Source organism: Sphaerodactylus townsendi, linkage group LG05 (assembly GCF_021028975.2).
Source record: "Sphaerodactylus townsendi isolate TG3544 linkage group LG05, MPM_Stown_v2.3, whole genome shotgun sequence".
Classification (NCBI taxonomy): domain Eukaryota; kingdom Metazoa; phylum Chordata; class Lepidosauria; order Squamata; family Sphaerodactylidae; genus Sphaerodactylus; species Sphaerodactylus townsendi.
The window spans coordinates 23976486-23997807 of NC_059429.1; the positions used below are offsets into that span (position 1 = coordinate 23976486).

Below are 21322 nucleotides of genomic sequence, written 5' to 3' on the forward strand. Positions count from 1 at the left end.
TCCCGCCGTGGAGCATGAGCCCTTTGGGGGAGGGCGGTATACAAATCGAATAATACAATACAATACAAGTCTAGCAACCAATCAGCTCTTGGAGGGCGCTGAACGGTGCACGCACAGTCTCTTCCAGGTTTCGGTTAGCATAACGAAAAAACGCTTACACGATTAACCGTCCACCCTTCCAAACGAGCGAAACGATTAACCGTCCACCCTTCCAAATGAGCGAACACCCACTTAAACACCTAAACGTTTATCCTTGCAATGTTTATCCTGTGTTAGTTAAGTTAAGCTGTGGCAATTATTTTGTGGCTGGAATCATCTCCTGTGGCAGCCCACTGTGCCTTGTCAGAATTCAAATGTGCCCAAAGGCTCAAAAAGGCTGTGGACCCCTGATACAGAAGGACTTACAAGAGGAAGACACACATTCACTTCAGGCAGAAGACAGAAAGATTTGCTGGTAGCTCCACAAATTGTGGCCTGCCCTCATGTGACCTCAACTAGACCTTTCCCCATCTTCCTACTAAATGCACTATCTTCCCAATGGCATTTCATTTATATATTATTTGAGTTTACCTAGCCATGCTCCCTACCTTGGTGGATTGCCAAATACCTTGCCCCCCAGCAAGTATATAGTTTTAATACTGTATAAAATGAGGATCCTTGTTCTTCTATCAACCAGAAAAGAGGCATAAAGATTCCTTTGGGCAAGGAGGATACTCCTGGAAAATGCCACCCTAATTAGACTGGGGAAGGAGTTACAAATGAAAACGTGTTTCGGAAACAAAGAATCAAAACTGAGTATCTAAAGCCAGATCAGATTTATACGAGAGGAAAAACTGAAAATGAAAAAAAAATGTGCACGTTGCTACTTTTCACAGCTTCAATTCAATAACTTGCCTAGTGAAACACAAATATCCTTGGTATGGTACCGTTATAGCGGAAGATGCGACATAAGTTGCATTCCTTTCTACCCCCAGGAGTGGTTCCTGCTTAAGTTCCATCAGTCCAAATAAGGACATTTATTCATGGTCGATAACAGAATGACAGGGAATAGGACTAGAACAGGGGTAGGGAACCTTTAACACTCAAAGAGCCATTTGGACCCGTTTTCCACAAGAACAAAAAACACTTGGAGCCACAAATAATTTTTGACATTTAAAATAAAGATAACACTATATATATTGGGTTTTTTCTATCTTTTACTCCGCTCATTCTGAGAAGCACATGGATGAATCCGCCCTGCTGCCTGCAGGGCGGGCAAGGATGGGGCCAGGGGCTCGGTCTCGCCGACCGCCGGGAAAACGCCCACCCCGCTCCTTGGTATGGTACCGTTATAGCGGAAGATGCGACATAAGTTGCATTCCTTTCTACCCCCAGGAGTGGTTCCTGCTTAAGTTCCATCAGTCCAAATAAGGACATTTATTCATGGTCGATAACAGAATGACAGGGAATAGGACTAGAACAGGGGTAGGGAACCTTTAACACTCAAAGAGCCATTTGGACCCGTTTTCCACAAGAACAAAAAACACTTGGAGCCACAAATAATTTTTGACATTTAAAATAAAGATAACACTATATATATTGGGTTTTTTCTATCTTTTACTCCGCTCATTCTGAGAAGCACATGGATGAATCCGCCCTGCTGCCTGCAGGGCGGGCAAGGATGGGGCCAGGGGCTCGGTCTCGCCGACCGCCGGGAAAACGCCCACCCCGCTCCAATGGGGCAGGTGAGAGGGGAAGCCCGCGGCACGGCCCAGCTGATCGCGGGCAGTTGGTGCACCTGCCCTGCTGCCTGCAGGGCGGGCAAGGATGGGGCCGGCGGCTCTGCTTGTGGAGCCACAGTGCAAGGGCAGAAGAGACGCATGCAGCTCTCGAGCCGCAGGTTCCCTACCCCTGGACTAGAATGTTAGAACTGAAAGGGTCAGAATAGTTTTAAACATGGCATTGTGTGTACGTATGTGCACATATATGCATGCATTTGCGGGGACTTTTTCCTAATGTGTTATCTGCAGTGAACAATGGCAGGAAAATGAACGGTTTCCAATACACAGCATTCTGCTGCTGGCGCTACATCTAAACTTTCCACTGCTCTTGAATGCCCCCCGTAAGCCACTCAGAAAAATGATCACTTTCCTTTTAATAAGTTTAGAACTATGAAGACAGAGTACATCCAATATGACTGTCATGGGCTTTCACATTCTTTAGTACTTAAAAATAGATATACTTACCGCTGCTTTAGTCTGTGAAAAAGCATCCCATGCGGTCGTTAAGTCTGCACAAAGAATGCCAAACAAGTTCCCTTTAAATTCAACAGTTATTTCCATGAATAATACTTTGCACAGCTCAATAATTTTTTTTTAGATAGGCTATATCAGTTACAGGATGAATTTATTTCTTGAATGAATTGCTGGGCAATTTCATTTAAACAGAACCCTAGAACTACCTATTTTCAGGCAGGAAAAAAAGCTATCAAAAGCTCATGCTTTTTATATGGGACAAATTACACTTTGTAAGTTACTGCAAATGCTTTCCAGTGCGTATCTGCATCAAAAAGCAGTTTAATACAAAGACAATATACCAAGCAATTTTAAAAAGACGCTAACGAAAAGTTCTTAATTAGGCAGCCAAAAATGTGCTTCTGCCAAAATGTTTTAGTGTGTCACACCACTGATGAGGCAAGAAGGGCAAGGCCCAATCAGGCAACACTTTGTTGTGCCTGGATCCAACTCAGCTGAGAATCCCAATGAACAGTCGGTATTTTGATTCATGTGATCTGCTCTGAAAACCTTTTTTTTGCAGAAAAGAATAAAAATGTACATAAATTTGTATATTTTATCTTGTTTTATTTGTATATCTTTATCTATATTTCTACTTACATAATACCATTTCTTGCATTGTTTAACACGTGTTTAATATTTAGGTCCTATTTCAGAGTTCTGCAGTTGTAGTTCTATTACATTGTTTATTAGATGCCTCCTTCTCATATTAATTGTACTGACTTACATTATGCAATCGGCTTGCAGTTTTAGCTAGAAAATCTGTCAATAAATACAAACTAATATCCAAAACGGCTTGTTTTCATTTACATGATTCAGACAGCTTTGAAAATGATTTTCTCACAAGGCACAGAACTGCAGTTAAAAACTACACTATCCCCTTCTGAAAGAACTGTGATTACAATTGTAGCATTAATAGCATTCTGTGCAATATTTATCGAAAAGTTTGAAAGATGGCAACATGAATGCAGATAAAAGAAGCCAGCATCTTGTCCGGCAGCTTTTCTGACACTATTAGCCATCTGTGTTTAAACATAAGATTTGGAGACTACTGTTCCATACACAGCAATCTGTGTGACACAGAAACATGGCATGCAGCCAAATTTTAAAGCAGTTTACAAATTCAGGACACAGCAAAAGACACACATACCTCTGATGGAATCCCTGTTGAGGGAGGACCTTGGATTTTGTAAAGGCACCTCATTTTGTTTGCTGCTCCACATCTTGCCACTTCACCTATAACACACACAAATATTTACAAATTCTGAGCACACAAGTACATCTTATGACGCAAGTAAAATTTTGATGTGGGAAACAGGGAAAAGCCAACTAGATGTAATCCTGCAAAATGTGTTCAACTGAAGTTCAACGTGGTCATTCAAAAATACAATATAAAAAAGACAGATTTCCTACTGGATCAAATCAAGGCCAAACCAATGCACCAATCCATCTCTAAAAGCAGCCCTGAGGCCTCTGAAAGACTACGGTTGCAAAGCCTCATCAGTCACCGACACCTGGTAGTCAGAAAAATACTACCTCTTCCATGAAGGCTCTATTTATCTACGATGGATCTTACCAATTGAAACAGCTATCCCCTATGAATGTATCCAACTACTTAATTCCTTGCTTTCACATAAAATAACATCCATTTTAGATTTCATGGGCTCCAGTTCATAGGGCAGAACAATGCTGGCACGTATCTGATGATTCTAAATGTTTCATCAACAATGAAAGTTCCAGTATCATTTGTAAACTGTAAGCACAAACTCATGGACTAGGTAAAAATGTATGGTTTGGATCTACAGAAATATATTCACATGTGCATCATTGCATTTTGATAATATTACTACTCTTGCTGATCATACGACAAATGATAGAGCCAAACATTAACAAAAATTTGTTAACGCACCAGCAAAATTCCCAACAGCCCAATTATTCCTGCCAAAGCAGGAATCCTATATTAAAAACCTGCTGAATACTGACAATATACAACAATTTCGTTGATCATTATTATTTATGTACACTTTATTTGGAAACTAAAGTGCAAGAGCCAAGGATATACCAGACAAACTTTTAAATTGAGTTCACTGTAGAAAGTAGTCCACAAAGTCTAAATGAGCCAAGACTATAAGATCTGGTTAGCCCCAGGCTGGCTTGACCTCACCAGATCTCAGACGCTAAGCAGGGTCGAACCTGGCAAGTAATTGGATGAGAGACCTCTAAGAAATACCAGGGTCATGATGCAGAGGCAGGCAATGGCAAAGCACTTCCAAAGATCTCTTGTCTTAAAAACCCTATGGGGTCACTATAAACCAGATGTGACTTGACAGTAACACACACACACACATACAAGTGGGGGAGAATAAACACAATGCAGCATTGGGAGTCATTTCTGGAGGATTCATAAAACACTGAGCTGGCCGTTTCTAGTCTCCTCCTTTAAAATTAACCTGGTTCCAAAGATTGGGATCTAGCCACAAGAGATGTTCATTTAAGAATGGACAGGTCATTTAATAGTAAGAATGAATAGGCCACACAAGTAATTTTTTTCAAACTGCAAAAATCCAGAAAGCTTTAAGAAATGTTACTTACAGGCAAGGAAGGAACATTCAGGAAAGGGGCTGTCCAATTACTAATAGTCCTGTATCACACACTATTGTTCGGATCACTACTCAAAAGAGAATTTCAACTGAGCCGAAACCAGAAAGTACTTGACAGGCAGCACATTTTGTCCTACCGCATTTGCAATGTGAAAAGGTACTGGGCAGGTGACAAGGTGAAGAATAAGGAAGGGGAATCAGAAAACAGCTGAAGTCAAAACTCTGATCGCAGTTTCAAGAAACAGCAAGCATAAATGCAAGACAAATAAGGCTAACTGGCACACCAACATATTACACAGTAAACAGATGCTTCAGCCCTTTTCATTGGTATGGCTCCCATTGCTCCCATTATCCCAGTAAGTACTGACGAAAATTTGATAAAGCATTACTAGCATCCTGTCCTAGGAAATTACCAGCCCTAAATATGTACAAGGGTCTTCTAAAAATATTGACATTACTATACTGAGTGGCCTGATACTGAAAGTCTATTGGTTTATCTCAGGGGTCCCCAAACTTTTTAAACAGGGGGCCAGTTCACTGTCCCTCAGACTGTTGGAGGGGCGGACTAAAAAAAACTATGAACGAATTCCTATGCACAAATGATTGTAAAATGTTTGATTTCACCTTTCAGCCTTTCTGTCATGGTCTATTTTTAGAACAGTGACCAAAGTATGTCAAGTACGGGGGGTGGGGGGGTCCAAATATTGTTGGGGAGGCTGTGGAATACCTTCCCCTGTAAAAAAAAAAAGCAGAACTTTCCCATTGAAACATTCCATCTAACCCAGGATCAGGTATCTTCCTGGGTTCTTTCCTCCCTAGCAGCCAGCGATCGATTCGCCAGCCTGGCTGATGCCAATGGGAGTGAGGTGGAACAGAAAGCCTGAGAGCAACACGTGGAGTAGCTGAGAGGGAAGGGTGGAGCAGGCATTGCCACATGTAAGGTTTCCAACTCTGGGTCAGAAAATTCATGGAGATTTGGGGGTGCCATCACGTAACTGCAATCAACAGCCGTTGGGGCCGGTTCCTCCTCTCCCTCGAGCCCCCACTGCACATGAATGGAGCCATCGCCACCATGCCTGGCGGGCCGGATAAATGCCTTCAGGGGGCCACATTTGGCCCCCGGGCCGTAGTTTGGGGACCCCTAGTTTATCTACTCAAGAGTGTTTTATTTATGACCTCCAGTTACTCTCCAAGGTCCCAGGCAGACCCTGCTAGCCAAGGGCTGAACTAGCCATGACAATCACAGACCCATGTTTAAATATCCATTAGTTAGGAGTCTGATTTTACTAGCAAAAGTAGTAACAAGGTGAGTAGTTAACCTCTTCTTGCCCAAGGCTTTTCTCATTGCAGCCTCTTCTTCTAGAGGGCGGTTAGCTCAGCTCAGATACTGGCAGCCTAGAAGTAAAACAGCTTGAAGAGAGGGCTAAATGAGAGGTACACTGGGTGTGACAGAATTCTGCATTCTTGTGCAGTTGGTCTCCCTCATCCACTTTCTATGCAACTGAAGCACATTCAGATTTAAATACACACTGCTTCAGTTAAGAAACCAGAGATGGCAAATACCCTCGAAGTAGTCCAGCAGAACAGTCTGTTCTTTCATAGAAAATAAAAGTATCCAAACATCAGAGGGCATCAACATTATTTAAAAGTTCTCTAAGAATTGTGCAATTTAAAGAAAGAACCTGAAAACTATGCAGTTAAATGCTGACTCTTGGTAAAAATTATGAACTTTTTACTCTTGTCCTTCAAATGTTTGCAGGTTCATTTCCCACAACTTCATTCTTGCTCCAAGCCAGCTGCAGCTAGGTTGAAAGTAAGGAGCAATGGTTGAAGAATACTGGAGAATCATAACTCTAAGGTATACCATACTGCAATGTCTTGTTCCAAAGGTTTATATTTCAGAAAAACCTTTCTTGCTTAACTAGCTGATGAAGAACAGACTAGGAGCTGTTCCGTACAGAATCGGGGGGGGGGGGGGGGGTAGCTCTACAGAATGGGTTGGGAAAAGTGACTAAATTGCTTTCTCATAACATCCCAATGCCAACTTGCTAAAATAGCGACATTGAGCACAATGGATCTGAACCCCAATGCCAAGGAAACCAATCTCAGTAAGCTACTGAATTATCCAAACTTTTAATCATCAGAAGCAACATGGAGACCACAAAAAGCAGCTCAGAGAAATGGCTCTCCACAGATGCAACAGTAGCTGATCAATACAATGTTTCCATCATTGCCACAAAACAGCCGCCATTTAATTTGCATTTTGGTAGTATTCGTTGTGAGTCTTCCTCCAACTGTGCTTTAGTTGTCTTGACTACTTGTCTCATCTCCCCTAACCCCCCTGTAAACTCAGGCATTAAATAAGCCACTGGAAGCATCAGAGGATGTCTAAGGGCAGCTGTGTCAACCACTCAACTCATCTCCCAAATTCATCATATTTTCACAAATGTAAAGCAAATGGCATGGTTGAAAAGCACAGAAAAGCTGCTTCAGCTGAAACTTAAGGTTTTCTCAAAGATATAAGGCTGGATCCTATACTTCATTTGAATTGCAAAAGATTTTCAGTGACCCCCACTCCAAACCACATCACGCTGTTCCCAATAGCGCAGGTTGCAGTGCCTAGACCAACTGTGCAGAAAAATCAGTTTCCAAAGAAAGATACCCACTACCTTATTGAAACATCAAATCCCATAAATCACTGATCAAGTGGAGAAAACACGTCCTTTAAGGATTAATGCAAAACCTTCAACAAGCACAGTGCAGTATACTGAAGTACTTCAAAGATAAGGCAAAATATTTCAAAGTTCAATTGATCTTAGTGACAACTAAACACCTGTACCCCACACTAAACCATTAGGGCATTTAAATTTGTGCTGGATCATGCACTTTGAGGGGCACTCATCTTGGAAGTTCAGGAAAAATACCAAAGCAATCCCCCCCTCCCAAATGTACAGGAATGCTTAAACAAAAACAGCACTGAAGATGCATTTCAAAAACACTCTGAACACACGTTATCCACACCACTGTCATTCCCATTTACAATGAAACCAGAAACATTTTAAGGGACTCAAATGATGAAAAACAGTTAAAAGACAAAACAAAAAAGAACAACTGTGTCGTTTTGCCAGGACAGCAACAATATAAACTTTCAAAAGTAATAGTGGATATCCAAAGTGTTATGCACTCAAAATGAGAATATATACAAAAAAACAAGAAATTAACTTTAATTCTGTTAGATGCCTAGTTTTTGTTCTAGTTTTATTCACCTTTCTAGTGTGTAAGGGGGAAGATGGAGGGTTTTCAATATAGTCTATATGATGTAAATGTGCAGGTAACAAATATACCAAGAGAAAGGAGGAATACTCCTAGAGAAACAAATGGACTATATTATAATGTATACTCTTGTCTATACTATATATTCTATGTTACTGGCGAAAAGCATTTAAATAAAGGATTAAAAAAAAGAGAATATATACAAACAACATTATTTTAATTTACTTCTTTTTAAAGAGACTATGTAGCGTTACAGGAAATAAAATACACCTGATTTAAACCCACTATTCATTTATTTGTTTACTTGTACATTTCGACCCACACTGCCTGTGTTGAGGGCAGATTATGATTAGCCATAAAATGATCATACTATCAGACCAAACAAAAGCACTTTTTGATATTCAACATAATGGGAGTCACTAAAAACTTGAAATACAAAAACAATGCTGATTATTAAAACCTAGTGCAATCCACAAGGGGGGGAGGCATCATGACCCTGGCACCAGCAAAAATGCCATTTGCACCAGCATAAGGGGCATTTACGACATGCCAGAGCACTTATGGAGAGCTGTATGGCAGTGTGAAACCTGGGTGCCAGTGCAGCTATGGCAACAATGGTGCAGGAGCTCATAGCAGCACCAAAGGGGGCATTCTTGGGATTGGGCTGGCATTAGTTTAGCTTCCTGAGCCCTTTACAAGTTGACAAAACTGTAACTCAATTTGCATCATTTATTCTTATCAAAGCGGGCATTATAAAATCCTAATTTTTTACAATGAGCAGACTGGGAAGTACAATAAGAACGGAGTTAGGGTCAAGAGAGTACATTCTCAAAACTACTTGATGTAGATCACTTGGCCTTTAACACAGCAGATCTACTTTTTGTCAAAGCAGTTATGAAGCAGTAGAAAATAGAGGAGGGGCAGGTGGGTACTCCATCTCACTAGTGCATGGGTAGGAATGGAACAAGAATTATATCTTCATGCTATGCAGTTATCTGCTATAGATAGCTAATTCCTGTTGAAAGAGGAATGGAAACACCACCAGTAAGTTACATAAAAAGGTGAGGTCAATGTGGGGTTGCAGTATTTGACTGAAGTCCTATGTGGAATGTTATATTAAATCTCATCACCTGAGACGTTAGTACTTAGTGCCCCGAATGGTCAAACTTTTCCCCACAATCTTGGGAATACTTTGAGACGCCCATTTCCCTACCATGCAACAAACACAAGATGATTTTGTGATTTAGCCATAGCACCACACAATTATTTTCTAAATAGATATATTAGAATCAATTTCTTTAATAAAAAGCTGAGTTTCCTTACATAAAGCAACATAAAAAAAGCAGAGGCCTCACGGACAAAAACTAATCGAATTACTACTACCCCCTTTAAAAAGTTATACTGGTTTCAGAGGACAGAACAAAACACCATCATGTAAATATTTTGTGCAGCCAATTAGAGTACATGCAGGCGAAGTTGGAAGTCCCTAAGATCAGACTATAGGAATAAAATGGAAAAGCTAACCAAACCACTAAAAACTGCAGGCACTGAAAAAGTTTTCACATCACCTCCAGTAAAACCATTTTCAGAGCAGTTAAGAAACCCATGACTTGGCAGGAGGACCAAAGTCTAAGAACATACAAAAGGTTCTCAGAGAGACATGAATACTGCCTAAGACAACTTCAAGTAGCATGCACCTCTTTTCCCTCAAGGCACAGCTGAGTGGCTCACGCGTGGTTTTTATAATTATACAAAACTTTGGTTTCAGGATATTTTAATGTGGCAAATTTGTTTTAGACCCTTAGCCTCGATATCTTGATTTTCAAAAAAAGATTTCCCTGTTGTTTTTCTTATTGTTTATTTGTTCATTTGGTAATCCTTTAAGAAACGTGGACTGCTCTATGTAATAAAGCACAGATATTACTAACTGCGGGGCTTTGATCTGCATAGTGAGACTACTCAGTGATATTAGGTATGATTGGTAAGGGAGAGAGGAGTTACTTGAGCAATCACCTAATCACATGAAAAGGAAAGGTTCAAAGATCAGGATAACACAGAGCAACAGAGGGGGGCTGAAAGGGGCTGGACATCAGGGATATTCTTGGCCCCTTCCCTCAGTGGTCAGTTTTAGAAAATAAGTCTCTTAAGCTTTTTACCTCTGGAGATGAAAAAATGTGTAAAAGCACCCCCCCACCCCCCCCGCCCCCGTTCACTAAGAAATAATCCCCTTTTTCTTTTGCCGGAAAGAGCTCAACATGCTGGAATGAACCACAATCACCTGTGTACTTGACACTTACTTTTCAGTTTGCCAAAGTCAATAAAACAAAACATTAAACTTCTTGTATTTAGTGTTCTGGTGCACACTGATCTACGGGTGCAATGCTTCAGGCCACCCAGTGCAAGATCTGCAGGTACAGAAATTGACCCAATCACGCAATGAAAGCTCCTAGACCTCAGTCAAGGTACTTCTTAGCACAAGTGCCTGGTTGTCCTGTCAAATTCCTTTGTAACCAAAAAAAAAAAAAATCCCAGCAACATCAGTCTTTAATTAATAAAGTCTTACATTTTGTTTATAATGTCTCTCAACTCAGGCTTCTCAGTTATATAAAAGCGCCTCTCACTTGCCTCCTTCCCACCACAGCAATTGCTCCCTTTATTTGTTTGGAAAAGTTTCTGTAGCCCAGGAACCCTTCCACTGCGCACCCAAGCTTGGTATGAGCTCCTTAACCATACCTATCCTCAAGCCTTTGAAAAGAAAACACTCTGCTCCCCAGTTCCCTTCCATTCTGTTGCACCCCTTGAGTTTCAGTTCCCTTGCTGTGCTGTCCCCACTCGTGTGGCTTCTTCCATGCACCTTCTACAGGACTATTACTTTTGATTGTTTCTTGAATGTTTGATTGGGTTCTGCTCACATTCCACCACTTCTCCCGGCATTTCAAACTTTCCAGTTTGTGTAGATCTAAGATCAGCTTGAAAAGTCAGCTGTTCAGATGATTGGAACCACCCCAGATCTATCCCCCTCCCCAAGAAACTTATAAAGTGAGGTTATATAGCTCTCTGCCTCCCACCCCCCACACATACATACACCTATCTTTCTCAAGTTTACATATCAAACAACTATGTGAGGTATGGGTGGGGCCGTTCTAGTATTTAGTGCTATACTTGTATTCCGATATTATTTGGGTTATTTTAACGTAGTTGAGAGGAGAAAAGTAACTCTTTTTCTACTAAACCAAGATCTCAATTTTCCTTCCAAACTTACTCTGGAGCACCTTCACTTTGTCATAGATACAAAAAATAAAATAAAATGTGGTGATCTGAGTCCAGATTTGGACTTGCTTCTCTGCGTACAGATCTTAAAACCAAACCCAGTAGGTCTCTACAAATTAAGAGAAGAGCAAGAAAAACCCTGTGATACAGTATGATACACTGCAGTAAGTTCTGCTCAAGTTCTGAGTTTGATCCTGCTGGAAGTCAGTTTCAGATAGTCAGATTAAGGCTGGTTCAGCCTTCCACCTTGCTGAGGTCGGTAAAATGAGTACCCAGATTGGTGGAGTAAAGTGTAGATCAGGGGTCCCCAAACTACGGCCCGGGGGCCAAATGTGGCCCCCTGAAGGCATTTATCCGGCCCGCCAGGCATGGCGGCAGTGGCTCCATTCATGTGCAGTGGGGGCTCGAGGGAGAGGAGGAACCGGCCCCAACGGCTGTTGATTGCAGTTACATGATGGCACCCTCAAATCTCCATGAATTTTCTGACCCAGAGTTGGAAACCTTACATGTGGCAACGCCTGCTCCACCCTCCTCTCAGCTACTCCTGTAAAGGATTCAATGGTGTTGATGGTGAAGTAACCTTGAGTGCATTCCACAGCCCGGGCGATGGGCCAGATGCATCGGCGGAGACGTTATCTCTGCGCGGGAGATGAAGACACGGTTCCCATGGGAAGCAGGAAGGGGGGATGGGGTGAATGGTGTTATAACCTGTGCTTCTGGCGGGAAGTGCCATTCCTGCCACTGCGTGTACTTGAGCTTTCTAAGATGTCTTAATAAATGGACTTTTATTCCTAAAGCCTTTTATTTCTGCGTCTATGGAATTCCTTACATTGTGGCAGGAATCTTAATTCATCTATATTCCTGTGCAGTGGACCTCTTGTCTTGCGATGGAGAGGTTGAATTTTACTGCGGAAGGTGCGGTAGCCCCTAAAGAGAGCTCCGACCTTTCCCTTCTGGATCTGGAGGAACCAGCAGGAGAACGGCCTCGGCTGGTGGCTCTTTCCCGCCCTCGTGGTCAGCACGAAGTCTTCCTTTACCTCGCTGGAACGAGGGACGGACGACGCACCATGGGGACTTACATGAGTCGCTTTGGGGCTGTCTATGGATCGAAAGCCTGTGGATCGGATCTCACCCGCTGCGGTGGGATTACAAACCTCAGATGCAACCTGTCATGGAGGAGACGGGCTTGACCACCTTTCATGCGGCAACCCAGGAATCCATTGAACGCATTCCTGGACTCGTATTTTGGTGATGCTCCCAAAGAACCACCGTGGCACAGCACTGGGGCCCGGCCCAAAGTACACCGGTGACTAAACCTGGAATTGGGAGGGGTATCCGCATCAGCTTCCCAATCGGACCCCCCTAATCCGGCCAGCAACCGCATCGAGGTGCCTCGGGAGCCACCGGTGGCTACGGCGGCTACGGTGCCTCCGATGCCTCGCTTCCAGACGACGAAGAGTCCGAGGAAAGCCTGCCTTCCCAGTCGGACCGGTTTTCCCATCGCAGAGAGGACTGGGATGAGGAAGTGGGACGACTGCGAGATGCCCAAGCGGCATGGAACCGTGAACGCCAGCTATGGGAGGAGGAACGGGCACAGTTGCAGCAAGAGCACGAAAACCTGCAGAGGGACCGGGAACAGCAACGCAAAGAAGTCCAGCTCTCGAAGTTGACCCGTGCCAAAGACGCCAGCTTCCAACGCATTAACAATATGCCTGCCCAGAATCGGTCAGTCCATGATAAAGTCCTGGAACATTCCAGACTGGATTTACAACGGCAACGCCTGAAATGCCTGCTTCAGGCCTTATGCGCAGACGCAAAGTGAGCTTTTCCACCTGGAAGCCCCTTAAACGGGATCTAACTGGCTAAATTGGAACGAGAAAAAGCTGCTTTGGTACGCGCATTCAGGATGCATTGGCTCAAGCAAGGAGAGGGATCTTTGGGCTGCGTTGGAGAGGGAATCTAAGGAGGCAGCAGACCGGGAAGACCCAAGTTGGAGTCTATGCGTTGTTACCTGATCATGCCGGTGCCAGGGGGCCACGCATCTGGGTCCTGCCACCCAAACGCCAGCCGCAATCCGCCATAGCGCCTCCGGATTCGCTCCCCCCGTGCACAACAAGCTGCCTTCCGCCCAACCTTTGCTCAACCCTCGTTATCGACAACCAATTCTCCCAGCAGGCGCCAAGAGTCAGCCGAACGGGCTACCATCGGCCTCCTCGATACCAGCCTCGCTTTTGATGGGGAATCCGCTTCCAAACTTCCCTACTTTTATCTTGCAAACTCAATGCCCACTTGGAAGACTATGATGATTTATACCGGTCTGAGCCAAAAAATACCGGAACATCGCTCAGTCCTGGATGGGGCAGCAGCCGAATTTGGTTCGTGACTCTTTTGATTTGCAGGGATGAGGGACTCTCTCGCGACAGTGCCCGTGATTCCTCCAAGCCTTAAGAGCGCCGCTTGCAAGATCCAGGGCGCCGTGAATGAAGCTATCCGGCACTCATCAAAACCATCCAGCAAGGCAACCGCCCGGCTTGGCAGATTTTGCCCGGTGAATTTCGCGCGGCGGCCGTCAATTCCCTCCTGAGTGGCTCTGAACGCATTGAAATGCTAATACTTCTCAGATGCTGTGGACGGGCAAGCTACGTGAAACGGGTAAGTTTTTAATTCCGGGTTCCTTCGCACTCGCCACTCATTGCAGATTGGATCCAGTTGGGGTCCCAAGTGGCGCCCCTCGCTTTGGAATATGCTCGTCAAGCGAGGAAGCCGCCTGCGCCTAAAACCAGCTACTACTGTGTCCACCAAGTCAAGCTTCCAGTCCGCCCCTAACAAACCACTCTTCTGAAACGCCAGTCGCCGACTGGGATTGTGTTCCTTTACCGGGCGCGAGGGCCAGGCCAGTCTAGTCAGCCAACTGTCCCAAGAAACAAAAAAAACCAACCGCCTTCCAGTTCACGCCAAGACTCCGGGCTCTGCCAAACCACCAGTCTAATGCAGGTCAGGGGTCCGCCTCCCACTGGCTCGCCTAAAGCGCGTAAGGTTACCGGCGCACACTCCGGTGAGGAGGGGAAGCAGCTGTTTTGCCTTTCTTCAGCCCCCCATGGACATGTGGGCCCACTCCTGGACGCTGGGTGAGTGAAGGCAGCGCCTCCCATTACTGTTCAAGCATTTCTGGCCAACCCCGCTTAAACACATCTCCTGCGATTATAGCCTCGGCCCTGTGTGGGATTCCGGGCTGCCTCCCACTGCTGGTCAATGCGGCCCCAGGTGGTAGGAGGGGAGCTAGGTTTGGACCGGAATCCCCCTGGTTTCTAAGCTCCATACCATTCCACCCAAATGGACGGGCAGCCCCTCGAAACGGTAAGGACCGGCCCAGTACAAAACACAGCCGGTTCTCCTCCGTTGCACCACCATTGGGAGAAAATTAGTTTTATTTTGGCGCCAGTGGCCAAACACTCCATAGTTTTGGGCATGCCTTGGTTATTGTTACATGAACCAAAGTTCATTTGGAAAGAAAGGATCCTAGAATTCATTGACCCTCCCTTGGTGCAGTGGAATCACACTGGGCAAATCATACATACTTTATGACATTAAGCTTTTTTTTTTTTTCTTTTTGGCCCGGTTCTCTGCAAAAAGTGCCATATATTCCAAATCACTGCGTGTGAAAGTTTTACAAAACCGAGAAACAAGTCTGCATTCCTATAGTCTCATATAGTTAATAAAGTGATCTTAACTAATTTGTAATGCAGATACTGCCATAAAGATAAACTCTTGCAACAGGATTATTTTTTGTTTCTCCGTCGTGTTGCCTTTGATGTTCTCATGCTTACTGTTGTTACTAGCTGCATATTTTCAAATAGATTTTTTTAAAGAGTGTGATATAGCAGTTAGAATGTCAAAGTAGGATCAGGACACAGTTTCAAATGCCCACTTGCCATGAGATATAGTAAAGGATCTTGACCAGATCTCATTTGGCCTAACCTACCTCACAGGGGAGTTGTGAGCAAAATGGAGCAGCAAAGAACCATGCTCACTGTCCTGAGATTACCTGCCACAGAATTTACTGGGTAATCTTGGTCCAATCACCTTCATCAACTAACCTACATCACAGGCTGTCTCAAGGATAAAACAGAGGACTGGAGAGTCAAGAATCAGATCCAACAAAGATTTTATTGGGAGTGCTTTGCAGCCTGCAGAATCTCACCTCATTCATCTCCCTGTTGCCCAAAGCACCCCTTCTGTCCACAGGGGCCCCCTAGCAGACCCAAGCAGACATATGCTGTTTTGAGCTTACTCGCCATGAAGCTCACGGAGTGACCTTGGCCAGCCACACCCTCTCTGAACTAACCTACCTCACAAGCCTGTTGTCAGGAACAGGAAGGGAGCAACAGAGTTCCTAGAAGAAGTATAGTAATAAAACTGAACTAAGAGTCCTTTTTTAAAAAAAGGAAATAGCTGTCCATTATGAGGTCTTAAATAATGATGACCTGGAGCAAAGAACCTGGATGACCTGGAGCTGCTCAGCTCATATATATATATATTAGTTCTGATAGGGAGCTGCTCCCTATCAGAACTAATATATATAAGAGCTTCTCCTTTTTAGAATTAACAATATATATACTGGTATATATGAACTAATATATATAAGAGCTCCTCCTCCTTAGAACTAACAATATATATACTGGTATATATGAACTAATATATATATGAACTAATATATATAAGAGCTGCTCCTCCTTAGAACTAACAATATATATATGAGCTGCTCCCTATCAGAATTAATAAATATAAGAGGTGCTCCTTATTAGAATTAACAATATATGTATATGAGGTGCTCCCTATCAGATCTAATAAATATAAGAGGTGCTCCTTATTAGAACTAACAATATATGTATATGAGCTGCTCCCTATCAGAACTAATACATATAAGAGGTGCTCCTTATTAGAACTAACAATATATACAAGAGCTGTTCCCTACTCCAGGGATAATTCTTTAACACAACAGAGGGCTATTTTCCTTCTTCATGTGCGGTGATTTTCATACATGATTTGCCAGATGCCTCCCTGGCGAGATATATGTGGCAACCCACACGCTAGAAGAGAGAGGAGAGTCCCTTTAAACGACCAGGAAGCGACTGACAGCCCGGTCTAAGCTGAGAGGAAAGCAGGGAGGAAGAGAAGCGGGAGAAGGGGGGGGGGGAAAGGGGGGGGGGACAAGGCCGAACACGGCTGCGAAGGACGAGGCCGAGAGAGGAAGTGACCTGAGACACACACACCCCGACCCCCGTTCTCTTCCCCACCCACCCCCCGACCCGCCGTCGTCCCTCGTCCCCCCGTCGTCTCCCCGCCTCGTTCCCGGCCTCTCTGCCCGTCCCTCCGACCCGCCTCACCTGTCCTAGCGTCGCCTCCGCTCTTTCCTCCTCCTCCCGGCCGGCGGCGGAGGTTCCCGGCTCATCCCGTAAGGCGTCGCGGTCGAGCGTGGAGATAAACAGGAGAAGCGACCGCGGCTCTGGCCAGTCGCTTCAGCGGCGGCCGCAACGCCGCCATCCCGGCGCCATGACCGGCCAACGACTGACACAGAGGCGGAGGGAAGGGATGGGGAGGGCAGGAGCGGAGGCGCGCGGCAGGGCGGGAGCCGCTTTGGGAAGTCTCGCGAGGAGCCAGGCGTGAAGACCGCGACCTTTTAAAGATGGCTGCTTGGGAGCGCCTCGACCGCCATTTTGGAAGTGGCAAAGCTGGAGACTCCGCCCCCCACGCTCTTTGCGTGAGGAAAACCAGGTTCTGGCTGGCTCGACCGCCTCAGATCACGGAAGCTAAGCAGGGGCGGCTCTAGTCGGTGTTTGGATGGGCGACGTCCGATGACTACCCAGAGGCGGACAAGGAAAACCAATTTTTGAACTTTTATCGCTTGAAAACGCGACTAGAGTTCGCCATAAGTTGGGTGTGACTTGATGTAAAATAAAACGAAATCTGAAAAAGCTGCAGCTCTGCATTCAAGCTGTCCACCGCTCTCTCTTCATCTGGGTCAGGAGTGGCATAGGTCCTTCTAGGTCAGTGATGGCGAACCTTTAGGTTTACTCAGAAGCAAGGCCAGCCTAGATATATATGTGTGTGTGGGGGGGGGGGTGATTTTCTGCTCTAAGTGCCACCTCTGGCACAGGTGCCAAAGGTTCGCCACCACTGTTCTAGGTCCTCACAACTACATAAGGGTCCAGTAGCACCACCTAACAGTCACCTTTTGAAGTAGGTGGTCCATAAACTTATCTAAAGTTAATCAGTGAACTTCCCATGGCAGAGTGGGGCTTTGAGCCCACTTCTCCCTGATGACAGCTCTACCCCACCCAAGGTTGCCTGGTAGCTTCCTAGAATTACAACTGATCTGTTGCCTGATCATTCTGCCTGAGACCCTTGAGGGCCACTGCCAGTTTGAGTAGACAATATGCACTTTGATCGACCAAGAATCTAATTCAGTAGATTAGCTTCATTCCTCCTACAGAAAATGGAAGCATCTGCAGGTGGATGCTGAAGCTTCCCTCTCCTCTCCAAATTTCACTCTTCTCAAGAACCACCCCTAAATCTCCACAAATTTCCCAAGCCAGCACTAACAAGCCTACTGATAGCCCTGTACATCCTTCATGTACATGAGCTTTGTAAGAAACATTCAATTTACAAATGAAACCACTAAACAGCAGCCAGATAAAGGCAGCGTTTTAGTTTAATCATATATTCAGCTGTATGTGCTTTGAAAGTAAAGTGAGAATTACTTCACACACAAAAGCAAGTGTGCGCAGGACAGAGTTTGTCCATATGATCACTGCAACTTACAAATAGGGCAACAGGCTCCAGCCATTTGAGGAAGGGACAAGGCAGGGGGGAGAGGGGGGGCTGGCTGGTATCTATATTTGGTGCCAGTGCTTTAAAAAAAATAAAGCATGTGTTACAATACTGTCTCACACACCACTCATTCTTTTGAAATTAACAAGTCTGGAGGGATTGCAGAGTTTAACAAAATCATCTGGATAAGATTATACTGCTGGTCTCTTAAGCCATCCAAGGACTCTAAAGAGCACATTTCAAAGTCTTGGTGAAATTTAGAAAGAGGGTTTATCACCCAACTAAATCATTTCTAGTCCATAATGACAGTTTCAGTTGATTTATCAAAGCATATATCGCGTGCTCTCGCGCTCTCTCTCTATAAAATAGCCCTCATTCTTATATGCAAAAAGAAACAAAAGCAAATGTGTGTACTTCAATTAATACAACTTATTAGATATTACAAATACATATCCATACCAAAGGGTATGCTACTTTGTCAGACAAGACAGCTACTTCCTGGCTGAGGTATCCATCCCTGTACATAAATCACATACCATCAGCAAAGGCGCGCAAGGCATTCCAGAAAAGACAGCAGAGAAGGCCTATGAGAGTGTGTGTGACACACTTCCTTCCCAGAAAAGAATCTCTTCACCATGTAAAATGTATGTAAGCAGCACAGAAATCTGGTATTTGCTCTTAATAGCCCGCAGAGAAACACGTAATGTTCTGTGAATGTGACTTCAGGGTAAGTTAAGAAATAATTTCCGTTTAGGAAAATTAACCAGGCACTGAATCTACTAGCAAACATAATAGCTTAAACATTGCCAACTGTCAGCACGTGGCAAAGAGCATATTAGGGGCTTTCACAAAAGCAATCCTGTGTTAGTTGGTTATGTGTATGTAGTAGCAAACTTCTGTGCCAAGTTCACTGACAATCCACACTAAGAAAGCCAAGTTCTGCAATCAATATACATTCCAAAAAGGTGCATGTACCCAATTCATTCTGCATCTACTAGATTCAGAGACTGACAAAAGACAAGAAATGCATGGATGCTCTTCTTGGCTACCTGGCACTGTGCTAAGCTTCTTTCTTATTCACCCCCAGGTATCCGAACTTCTACATGGTATTGCCTAAACAATTTCAAGCTTATCCTCACACCTTTCAGGACTAGAAATTTGCTTCAGTTTAAAATAAATTGGAGACTTTACAATGGATAGAGAATGAAGCATCTTTACCACTTCTGTTGTTCCAGCAAATGGAATGCATAAAATTAAAAAGGATGCCTTCAGTTAATGGTAGAACAAGCAAGACTTCATGTTATACGAAAGCTATTTGCTGCAGCATGAAAAGAACAAAAGGAAACTTTCGTCTACTGTGAACACACAAGGTTGCAAATTCTAAGGAAGCTTGCACAATTACATTAAGCTGTAAGCTAAAAAGTAATTGTTGTGCTCAAATGCAAGATGTTAGATTTTAACAGAAGCATCTGTTGACTAAACTACTAGATATGTGTTTCAAAGTGCCAAGCGATGCAGGTCAAGAACCAGGGACCCTTCTAAAGTACTTTACAGCACCATTAGTGCTGAATAGCCAGGGGTAACTAAAGTATTTGGCTCAGAAACAAGCAATATGCTTGGAAGTGTTGAAGTCCCAGTGACGTTAGTGAGACCTGCATACCTATGCCTATTTCAGCCGAGCATAACAGTACTGGATAAGTCTTTCAAGCCAGCTTTACCCAACATTATTTTCACTTGAGTTTTATGGTAAAATCCTCCCCAAAGGAGGAAAACATCAAGGGAACTCCTCGGGAGCAAATTCAAGAGCTACAGTCTTGGGCCCAATTCATAGCTTAGTAGAGCCCTGGAAGAGCTGTTTCCACAGTCCAGCTCCAAAATGCACCAGTAGCATGCACACATTGGAACTATCCATTGGGGTGAATAATATGGTTCCTCCCCCACAATTTCTGTTTGACAGGAACCTTGTCATGTGACCTTGTTAGGGATGCCAACCTCCAGGTGGGATCTGGGAATCGCCCCGAATTACAGCTCATCTCCAGTCTACAGTGATCAGTTCCCATGGAGGACATGGATGCCTTGGAGGGGGAGGGGGGGGGACTCTACGGCATCATGCCTCACTGAGGTTTGTGTCCTCTCCAGGCTCTATATCCAAGTCTCCAGTTTTCCAATCTAGATCAACCCAGATCATCCACCCCACTTCCCATCCTCTGCTGAAGACCAGACAGAACCCAGAAACCCTGGCCTAGACCTGTGGTGGCGAACCTTTAGCACTCCAGATGTTATGGACTACCATTCCCATCAGCCCCTGCCAGCATGGCCAACTGGCCACGCCAATAGGGGCTGATGGGAATTGTAGTCTATGAACACCTGAAGCACCAGAGTTGGACACCCTTGCCTGACCAATTGGCCACGCCAATAAGGACTGATGGGAATTGTAGTCTATGAACATCTGAAGCACCAGAGTTGGACACCCTTGCCCTAAACCTTGCCCATGTAGTCTGGCTCAATGATAGCAGCCTGTGCTTGGAATACAGAAAGTCCCAGGTTCGGTTGCCAATTAAGAGGCAGTGAACAGGATAATGAGAAAAACCGCGTCTTGAGACTCATTGGAGGAGGAGGAGGAAGAGAAGAAGAGTTTGGATTTATATCTCCCCTTTCTCTCCTGTAGGAGACTCAAAGGGGCTTACAATCTCCTTTCCCTTCCCCCCTCACAACAAACACCCTGTGAGGTGGGTGGGGCTGAGAGAGCTCCGAAAAGCTGTGACTAGCCCAAGGTCACCCGGCTGGCGTGTGTGGGAGTGCCCAGGCTAATCTGAATTCCCCAGATAAGCCTCCACAACTCAAGCAGCAGAACTGGGAATCAAACCCGGTTCCTCCAGATCAGAGTGCACCTACTCTTAGCCACTACAGGATGGCTAGATACAGCTGCAGAGTAGCAGCCAAAGTGCCTTTATATGCTATGTGGGCTGGATCTCAGAGATTGGAATGGTCATCTCAATAGAGAAAATTTCATATTCATAAGAGTGAACGCTAACAGCAATAACAGCTCATTCTAGCTCCTGCAAAGAAAGTCCT

The 21322-nt window shown here is 44.5% G+C and overlaps 1 protein-coding gene across 1 annotated transcript in view; it reads right to left on the bottom strand.

Annotated features, from left to right (window-relative positions):
• Positions 1–17023, bottom strand: part of CEP350 (centrosomal protein 350) — an 82853-nt gene extending 65830 nt beyond the window's left edge. The window contains 3 exon segments of the mRNA XM_048497814.1: positions 2226–2269; positions 3424–3509; positions 16804–17023. Coding sequence (XP_048353771.1) covers positions 2226–2269; positions 3424–3496 — 117 coding nt within the window. The 5' untranslated portion in view covers positions 3497–3509; positions 16804–17023.
• Between the last annotated feature and the right edge of the window lie 4299 nt (positions 17024–21322).